At 45.0% G+C, this 10,000-nt stretch overlaps 1 protein-coding gene across 5 annotated transcripts in view; it reads left to right on the forward strand.

Moving 5' to 3' along the window:
- LOC125034327 (single-minded homolog 2-like) overlaps positions 1-10,000 on the forward strand; it is a 73,686-nt gene that overhangs the window by 61,766 nt on the left and 1,920 nt on the right. For all 5 annotated transcript variants that reach the window (XM_047626130.1, XM_047626129.1, XM_047626132.1 and 2 more), the window contains exons 6-9: positions 2,727-2,844; positions 4,342-4,427; positions 9,288-9,487; positions 9,800-9,906. In XM_047626130.1, coding sequence (XP_047482086.1) covers positions 2,727-2,844; positions 4,342-4,427; positions 9,288-9,487; positions 9,800-9,906 — 511 coding nt within the window. The remainder of the gene's footprint in view (positions 1-2,726; positions 2,845-4,341; positions 4,428-9,287; positions 9,488-9,799; positions 9,907-10,000) is intronic.

Consider the following 10,000-nt stretch of genomic DNA (forward strand, 5'->3'; position numbering starts at 1 on the left):
TGCTAATATATATAGGCGTTGTGACACATGCTGATATTTTATTAAATATGGCATGCAGTCATTTGTATTCACAGAAGTTGTGTGTAGTATAAAGTATATGTGCGTGTGTGTGTGATTGGTATGTGTATGTTTGCGTCCTAGTGTGTTTGTGTGTTCATAGACCTTCAGACTTTCTTAGATTTTTTCTCAATCCATATATCACCTGAAATTAAATAGCCAGGTATACAATTTTTCCAATTTCAGCTTTCTCGCTCTCCTTGTTTATATGGCTGTAAGTGTGTGTGTGTGTGTGTGTGTGTGTGAGTGTGTGTGTGTAGACACTTCATATCTGTCTATTTGCCCATCTATATATTCATATGTTCTCTCTCTCTCTCTTTCTCATATAATAGTGGATTCAGATCAAATGTTCATCTGAAGATAATATTGTGATGTTTGGGGATTTGGAGGAAAATATACGAGCGCAATTTGGCGCGCGATTTAAATTCCTGGAATAGCGCGCGGGTGTAGAGGGCGCGGGCGTAAAGGGGGATTGGCGGGCCCCTTTTTACGGCTGAGCTTAAGAGATTCTTTACTTTAGGAAATTTCTCTCTGGATTTTTTTCTGGGATTTTGGGTCTTAGAATTTATGTTGTTTGTACAATAAGGATTTCTCGGAGATAAGTTCTAGCATTCGAAAGTGAGAACGGGTGCCGCCCTGTGATCCCAGCCATACATCTTGAAATTAATTTTCCTTTAAACCAAATGCTTCCTCTGGGAACACATTGCAGACCAGGTGCATGATGGTATTAACCGGCGTTTGTTGATAAGGGACTGCAATTAATGTACTCCCCCTTTGATGTTGCGATCGGGGGCAATTATGACGAATCCCAGAGGTAAATTCTAGTCCTCGGTGAAGGAGAATATGCCACAGATTATAAATGAAAACAAGGCAACGATCTCTCGAACGCCAAGACAAAAGTTTTAGCCTCGTCCTCTCTCGGTGCCGGTCGCTTAGATCACGAGATACAGCACGGCGGCTGCGACCGGTCGATATGTGGAGGCGGTCGGACAACACGAGGCTCGGGCCGGTTCGAAAATGCTGTTCTCGGTATTTTCAATCGAATCTCATATTTTCTTAAGGGCAGGGGGTATTTAGAGATGTTTCTTAAGGTCAGGCGGCATTTAGAGATGATCGGCTTGATTCAGAGATGAACTGGTGAAAGGGTATTTACATTTGGAAGGAAAGCGGGAAGTTTTCATCTGGAAACCATTACATTTATCTATAGTTTTCCATGTTGGGTTATTTCTCTCTTGAAATGTAAAAAATACAAGTTATTTTACAGTGAAATTCTTGTTCTTCGTTCCATTATTCCAACTTCCTCTTCACCCTCTTCTTCTTTCATGTCCATCGTTCTCTGCAGTCCCTTCTTATCTCCCCTTCCTTCCCTCTTCCCCTTCCGTTCAGCTCCCCCCACTCCCTCTCGCCTCCCCTCACTCATCCACCCTTTTACTAGCTCTCACTTTCCTTCCTTTTTATCACACACATTCTTCTTCCTTCTCTTGTTTTCGTTTTTTCCTTTTGGATTTTTTTTCTACTCGTTTATTTCCTTATTTTATTGTCTTTGTCTTAACATGCCTTTCTGGTCTCATTTTTTTTTTTTTTTTTTTAATGTTGACTTTCTCTTTCATTTATTTTTTTTTTTTACTCGTTTTTCCTTCGTTGATTTTTTATCGTTTTTTTTTCTTTATTCTTACGTTGTCATTTTCTTGCCATGTCTTCTCTGGATTTTTTTTTCTCCTCGTGGACTTTTTCCTCGTTTTACTCCCTGGATTTATTCTTCCTTATGGAATTTCTCCCTCTTTTATTCTCTCTTGTCTTAACACGCCTTCCGAGATTCATTTATTTTCTCCCTCGTTGCCCTTTTGTCATGGTTTTTTTTTTACTGATTAAAAAAAATAAATCTTAAGACGCCTTGCCGTTGATTATTTTAAACCACTTTTTTTTTCATTGTTACACATTTCATCGTTTTTTTCCTCCTTATTTTGTCTCGTTTTTTTCTCAACGCGCCTTGTCGTTGATTTTTTTTCCTCCCTGCTTTGCTCATCATTGCATCCCCTTTGTCTCAATACTCTTTATCGTTGATTTCCCTTGCTTATTTTGTTCAACATTGCATCGCCTTTCTCTTTACACTCTTTATCGTTGATTTTTTCCTCTCAGTTTGTTCATTATTGCATCGCCTTTGTCTCAACACTTTCTCTAGTAGATTTCTCCCTCCTTATTGTGTTCATTATTGCATCGCCTTTCTCTTAACACTCTTTATCGTTGATTTTTCCCCTCCTTATTTTGCTCACCATTACTCGCCTTTCTCTTAACACCCTTTATCGTTGATTTTTCCCTTCCTTATTTTGCTCACCATTACATCGCCTTTCTCTTAACACCCTTTATCGTTGATTTTTTCCCCTCCTTATTTTGCTCACCATTACATCGCCTTTCTCTTAACACCCTTTTCGTTGATTTTTTCCCTTCCTTATTTTGCTCACCATTACATCGCCTCTCTCTTAACACCCTTTTCGTTGATTTTTTCCTCTACTTATTTTGCTCACCATTACATCGCCTTTCTCTTAACACCCTTTATCGTTGATTTTTTCCCCTCTTTATTTTGCTCATCATTGCATCGCTATAACACTCTTTCTTGGACTCCTTGATACCAGCCTCGACCTAACCTTTCCTGCCTCTCTCCCCCGCAGGTCGAACTCACCGGGAACAGTATCTACGAGTATATCCACCCTGCCGACCACGAGGAGATGACGGCTGTGCTGAACGTCACTCCCCAACCCGTCCCCCATTCTCCCTACGTCAGACAAGGTGAGTTCCTCCCCTTCCTCCCTGCCTGTTTGCCCCCTGCCTCTCTCTTCCCCCTGTTCCTTGGGTCTTTGTCACTTCTTTCCCCTATAAGTCTCTGCCTCTCTATTTCCTGCCCCCTGTTTCCTTGTCCATTGCATCTCTGTCCCTTGCCTTCTCGTCCCTACGTAACCCCTACCTCTCTGCCCCTCTGTTCCCTGCCACCTTGTCCCTCTTTCCCCCTGCCTCTTGTCCCCTGCCTCCTTGTCCCTCCTTCCCCCTACTTCTTGTCCCCGGTCCCCTTCCTGACACCTCTCTTTCCCTGCCGCCTTACCTCTCTGCCACCTTCTCTCTTCCCCTGCATTCTCTCTCTCTCCCTTCCACGGTTTACCTCTTTGTCTTCGTCCGTCACCCAGAGCGGATTTCCCCCTTCTCCCTGCCCCCCCTGCCATCTTTTCTCTTCTCTTTACCATATTTCTACGTCAACCAGGGTGGGTTTTCTCCCTTCTTCCCTGCCTTCCCCTTCCCACTTTTCTCCTCCCCATCTTTCTGCGTCAAGGTGAATTTTCTCCCTTCTCCCCTGCACTCTTTTCCTCCCCATCTTCGTGCATCAAACGCCAACCTCCTTATCTCCCCCCCTCTCCCTCCCTCCCTCTCCCTCGTTTACCCGACACAAAACTGCTTCCTCTCTTTCGCTACATAATCCCCGAGACGACGCCTCCCCCCCCCCCCCCTCCACTTCCCCTCACTTTTCTTCCTTCTCTGTCCATCACCCTTTTATGGATACAGAGACTGAGCTTTATACTTCCTCTCCCTCTCCCGCTTTATCCTCCCTCTGCCCCTCCCCCCTTATCCTTACTCCTCATTCTGCCTCCCTCTTTCCCCTCTCTCTTTATCCCCTTCTGCCTTCTCCTCCCCTTGTTCTGCCTCCCACGCTCCCCAACCCTTCTGCCTTCTCCATTATCCCTTCCCCTCATTCTGCGTTCCACCCACGCTTCCACTTCCTTCCACTTCCCCTTCTTTCTTTCCCTCAGTCCTACCCTCATTCTGCACCCCCCTTCCCCCACCCACTTTATTCCCCCCATACCTACCCTTATCTTACCCCCACTCCCACTTTATCCTTCTCTGCCTCCCCCCCCCCTTTATCTCTATCCCTCATTCTGCCCCCCCCCCCCCCATGTTCTCCCATTCGGTTTCCTCCCTTATTCCTATCCCTCATTTTGCCTTCCTTCCCCCACCACCTCTTTATCCCCTTCTGCCCTCTTTCCCTCATTCTACCTCCCCCATTTTATCCCCCTCTGCTTCCCACACCCCCACCTCCTCTTTACCCCCTCCCCCCCCCCATTCTACCCCTCATTCCACCCCGGTATCAAAGTACTTCCGGTAATTCATGTTTTAAAAAAAATGCATTGTTTGATCTCGTCCTGATAGGCACTTGATATGCCAATGGTTCTCCAGTCTCCCTAAGTTAAATGGATCTCACATGATCTTAAACTAAATTTCCTCGTTTTCCTTTTGCAGATGAGGAGATAGAGAGAACCTTCTTTATAAGAATGAAGTGCGTCTTGGCGAAAAGGAATGCCGGTCTTACCACAGGTGGCTATAAGGTAAGTTTTCCTTTGGTGATCCGTTCGGGCCTTGCGGAGTTGGAGATTCACAGCTTCGAAAAAAAAGGGAGAAGAATGCTTTAATTCTCTTCCTCTTCTCTCGTTTCTCTCTCTTTCTCTCATTCTCTCTTTCACTCACTCTCACTCTCTCTCTCTTTCTCTCTCTCTCTCTCTCTCTCTCTCTCTCTCTCTCTCTCTCTCTCTCTCTCTCTCTCTCTCTCTCTCTCTCTCTCTCTCACTCTCTCACTCTCTCTCTCTCTCTTTCCCTCCCTCTCTCTCTCTCTCTCTCTCTCTCTCTCTCTCTCTCTCTCTCTCTCTCTCTCTCTCTCTCTCTCTCTCTCTCTCTCACTCTCTCACTCTCTCTCTCTCTCTTTCCCTCCCTCTCTCTCTCTCTCTCTCTCTTTCCCTCCCTCTCTCTCTCTCTCTCTCTCTCTCTCTCTCTCTCTCTCTCTCTCTCTCTCTCTCTCTCTCTCTCTCTCTCTCTCTCTCTCTCACTCTCTCACTCTCTCTCTCTCTCTTTCCCTCCCTCTCTCTCTCTCTCTCTCTCTCTCTCTCTCTCTCTCTCTCTCTCTCTCTCTCTCTCTCTCTCTCTCTCTCTCTCTCTCTCTCTCACTCTCTCACTCTCTCTCTCTCTCTTTCCCTCTCTCACTCTCTCTCTCTCTCTCTCTCTCTCTCTCTCTCTCTCTCTCTCTCTCTCTCTCTCTCTCTCTCTCTCTCTCTCTCTCTCGCTCTCTCGCTCTCTCCTCTTACTCTCCTCCCTCTCCCCTCCCTCTTTTTCTTTCTTTCTATCTATATCTCTTCCTTCTCTCCCTCTCTTTCCGCCTTCCCCTCCCTCCCTCCCTCCCTCTCTCCATCTCTCCCTCCGTTCACGCTGCGTCATGGTGTACTGCAGGCGCCATTACCGTGATTCACTACAGCGTTGTCCACCATGGTGCTTGAAATGTACTATTTATATTCCCTTTTGATTTGGCTTTGTATCTGGATGTTCGAGGTGTAGATATAACTTATTAAACGTTCGGGTTTTCGTTATCATCAGACAGGATAAACAGAAAGTAGTTTCGGAATATAGCCACCCTCCCCCTGGCAAGCGTCGTGAACCTTTGCAACCCTGAGATGTTCACACTTCGAGATGTGAACAAACCGCTCATCCAAGATGGCGTCTAGCATCTCACCTTTACCCAAGACGCCATTTTGTTCTAGTTGTATTTCCCTTATGCATCCTTTGTACTGTAAGCACTAAGTCGGCTTATCATGCCATGACACATGTCGTTCACAGCAGTTGAAGGGAAACCCACACAACGAGTAGCAATATAAAAATCCAAGGTATATAAAATGTGCAATAATACCGCGTTTGCTCACTCACGCTAGTGACGTTGCGGTTTTCTTTCAGGGGAAGCTCATGTATATTGCCAAAAGATAATATTCTCGTCAATGCATGACTCCTCAAGTTTGAATAAGGTTTACCAGAGGCTCCCCACCCAGACTCCCACTTTCACTGAACAACGGTATTCTGTTCTTGAGCAATAGCGGATCGATGCATGCTATTGTTTTAACGGACATTTCGGTATAAATAATAACCGTGACCCTTGTCCAAAGCGTGCTCTTGTGTATATCTCTTTATAACTCTATATAATAGTGTTCGGATTTACTCTTGCTACAGAATAAACTACACAATGCTTATGGCGATCAAGATACATAGGCCTATATAGAAAGGATAATTTTAGATGCCAAATAAAGACTATTACGACGACTCCAATAGTATGGTCTGACGAAGAGGGTGCGACGTTCAGGGACCTTCATCATTACAGACTGGCTACGCGGTGCTCTGGTTAATGTAAACAGTAATATGCTGCCCAGTCACTCTCACTCACTGTCTCTCTAAATTAATTCAAAGCCATGGTCTTACGGAGAGTGATGGAAGAGATCTAAGAAGGTCTACGATAGAATAGATAGAATTAGAGGAAAGTTAAAGCTGAATTGTGGAGACGAGGAGATCCTTCGCTTCTAAACCACATTCTAACCTATTTTTATTCGCTTTTGCTGGAGGTCGCGTTGTGCTGCCTGCCTCCTACGCTGGGCTTCCAGACTCCTAAACCTCGCTAGATTTTGTGACTGACTATTGTTCGACCGCGATTTGCATTATTTTTTTTCCGATTTGTAATTTTGATAGCGGCGGTCCGTGCTGTTACGTTAAAGTGAAGCTTAGACATAACGTCATAGGTTCGTTGCTCAGTTGGTCAACATGACTCATTCTCTGTTCCACCATGTTCGTTTGGATGTCACACAGTTGATTTTATTGCGTTTTTTTATTTCAATGGGATTCTCTTTAATCCAAAGTTTCGTATACGTGAATGTAAATGAGGTTTAGTCAATGGTTTTATTAAATGGTATCTTTTCTTTGTGTCTTCTTTGCAAGCCATCGTTCTGGTTTATTGCACTAAGCTTTAATACAAAAATCCTTCATGATATCAAGCATGAGTTATGGTTCTAATTAAACTAATAATTGCACCAAAATATACAAAAAAAAAAAATGGGTTCTGAAGCCGAAGTCGTAATCAGGTGAAGAGTATCGAAGACGAGAGCCCCGGGCATGGCTATAATCTCTCCTGTCGGGCCATCAAGCACGTACGAAACCTCGACTAGCGCCCTCAACCTGGAATGTTAAAAAAGCGTTGACTTGAATCCTTCGCTGAATTCCGGAGACGGGGTTTAGCATGCATGTATGTCAAGACTTCCGGTTCGCTCTCGACTCCTATGAAATTCCAAATGTTATTTTTCCAATTCCCTTCCGTATACAAAGAGAGCGAGAGAGAGAGAAAAAAAAATGAAGACGGTTGAGAGCGGAAAGTATACCGAGTGAGAATGACTTGCGAAAGTTTGACCTTCGACTTTCTTTTAGTCGGATTAGATCTTTTGCCTTGCGCCTGTTTTCGATGGAATATTAAAAAAAAAAAGGTGTCACTCTATGATTGATAGATGTCTAGGGAATATATAAGGCATAAAGCTTATTCAGCAAAGACTAGGGAAGACCGTATGTTTACTTCTCTGAGTAATGTGGAATATCGCCCGTTGTTTTTTTTATTTTCGACCGTTATTTTTGGGACATAAAAGAATAAAATCTTCACTTACGTCGGATCATTCAAATAAAGTCGAATTCTAATCTTTGGATTATATAAAAAAAAAATTGATAAATAACAACTTCCGTATTTTAAGTATGTGCCCCCCACCCCCCACGCTTCTCAGTTACCGATCTCTTTTCTTTGTTGTGTTTTCTTGTCTTTGTAAAGTCACTTTTTTTCATTATCGGTATTTCTATATGCATTCGCTTCTACTTTTCTTTCTATTTAGTACTGTTTCATCGAGGTTCCCCTTTAGTATATGTTTTATTTGATTTTCTTCCTCCTCCTCCTCCTCTCTTCTTCTTCTTCTTCTTCTTCTTCTTCTTCACTTTCATCTCGTTTTACACCTCTTGTCCCTCCTCCTCTCCTCTCCTCCTCCTCCTCCTCCTCCTCCTCTCCTCCTCCTCCTCCTCCTCCTCCTCTTCCTCCTCCTTCCTCTTTTTCCTCTACTGCTTTCCGTCTCCTCTTCTCCCTCCCGTCCCCAACTCCGTCTCCGCGCCACTCATTTTCCTTCCCTCCGACCTCACCTCGTCTCTACTTCTTCTTCCCTGCTTCTTCTTCCTCTTCTTTCATTTTCTTCTTCTTCTTCCTCCTTCTGTTCTTCTCCCTCACCTTCCCAACCCCCTCTCTGTGCCACTAATCTTCTTTCCTTCGGCTTCCCTCCTTCTTTCCTTCCTCTTCTCCTTTTTCTTCTTCCCATCTTCTTCTTCTTCTTCTTTCCTTATCCTCTTCTTCTTCTTCCTTCTCCCCCTCTCCCTCGCCTCCCCAACTCCGTCATTTTCCTTCCCTCGGCCTCACCTTCCTTCTTCTTCCCCCTTCTTCTCACTCTTCCTTCCATTTCTTCTTCTTCTTCTTCTTCCTTCTCCTCCTCCCCCTCCCCTCCCATCTCCGTCATTTTCCTTCCCACATTTTCCTTCCCTCGGCCTCACCTTCTTCTTCCCCCTTCTTCTCACTCTTCCTTCCATTTCTTCTTCTTCTTCTTCTTCCTTCTCCTCCTCTCCCTCCCCTCCCCATCTCCGTCATTTTCCTTCCCACATTTTCCTTCCCTCGGCCTCACCTTCCTTCTTCTTCCCCCTTCTTCTCACTCTTCCTTCCATTTCTTCTTCTTCTTCTTCTTCCTTCTCCTCCTCTCCCTCCCCTCCCCATCTCCGTCATTTTCCTTCCCACATTTTCCTTCCCTCGGCCTCACCTTCCTTCTTCTTCCCCCTTCTTCTCACTCTTCCTTCCATTTCTTCTTCTTCTTCTTCTTCCTTCTCCTCCTCTCCCTCCCCTCCCCATCTCCGTCATTTTCCTTCCCACATTTTCCTTCCCTCGGCCTCACCTTCCTTCTTCTTCCCCCTTCTTCTCACTCTTCCTTCCATTTCTTCTTCTTCTTCTTCTTCCTTCTCCTCCTCTCCCTCCCCTCCCCATCTCCGTCATTTTCCTTCCCACATTTTCCTTCCCTCGGCCTCACCTTCCTTCTTCTTCCCCCTTCTTCTCACTCTTCCTTCCATTTCTTCTTCTTCTTCTTCTTCCTTCTCCTCCTCTCCCTCCCCTCCCCATCTCCGTCATTTTCCTTCCCACATTTTCCTTCCCTCGGCCTCACCTTCCTTCTTCTTCCCCCTTCTTCTCACTCTTCCTTCCATTTCTTCTTCTTCTTCTTCTTCCTTCTCCTCCTCTCCCTCCCCTCCCCATCTCCGTCATTTTCCTTCCCACATTTCCCTTCCCTCGGCCTCACCGCCCCGTCTCTCATCTTCCGCAGGTGATCCATTGCTCCGGTTACCTCAAGATCAAGCACTACACGCTGGACATGGCGCCCTACGACAGCTGCTACCAGAACGTGGGTCTTGTGGCCGTCGGACACTCGCTGCCGCCCTCCGCCATCACAGAGATCAAAATGCACTCCAATATGTTCATGTTTAGGGCCTCGCTCGACCTCAAGCTCATCTTCCTCGACGCCAGGTGAGTTTGGAATTGGTTTTTGAGTATTTGTTTTATTATTGTTGTTTGTTGTGGTTGTGGTTGTTATTCTTATCGTTATAATCATCATCATCATATCATCGTTATTGTTAGTGTTATATGCAACACATTTTTTGTAATATACCAGTCATAATTATCATCACAATCATCTCTACCTTCATTTTAAGCTGTCTTTCACAAGCCTCACCACTTTCCACAACTCATCACACTTCACAACTCTTCCACGCCTCATCATTTTCGTGCCATTTCACCACACAAAACCTCTCCAGTGACCACGCCTTCCCTTTCACGCAGAGTGGGAGTGCTGACCGGGTATGAGCCTCAGGACCTGATTGAGAAGACGCTGTACCAGTATATCCACGGCTGCGACATGCTGCATATGCGCTACTCTCACCACATGTGTGAGTATATAGTTCGTTGTGTATGGGGATTATGATGTGGCTGAAGAATACGGGATTTTGTATTTATTTGCTTTGTGTTTGCTTTATTTGCGTC

This window comes from Penaeus chinensis, chromosome 17 (genome assembly GCF_019202785.1).
Source record: "Penaeus chinensis breed Huanghai No. 1 chromosome 17, ASM1920278v2, whole genome shotgun sequence".
NCBI lineage: Eukaryota > Metazoa > Arthropoda > Malacostraca > Decapoda > Penaeidae > Penaeus > Penaeus chinensis.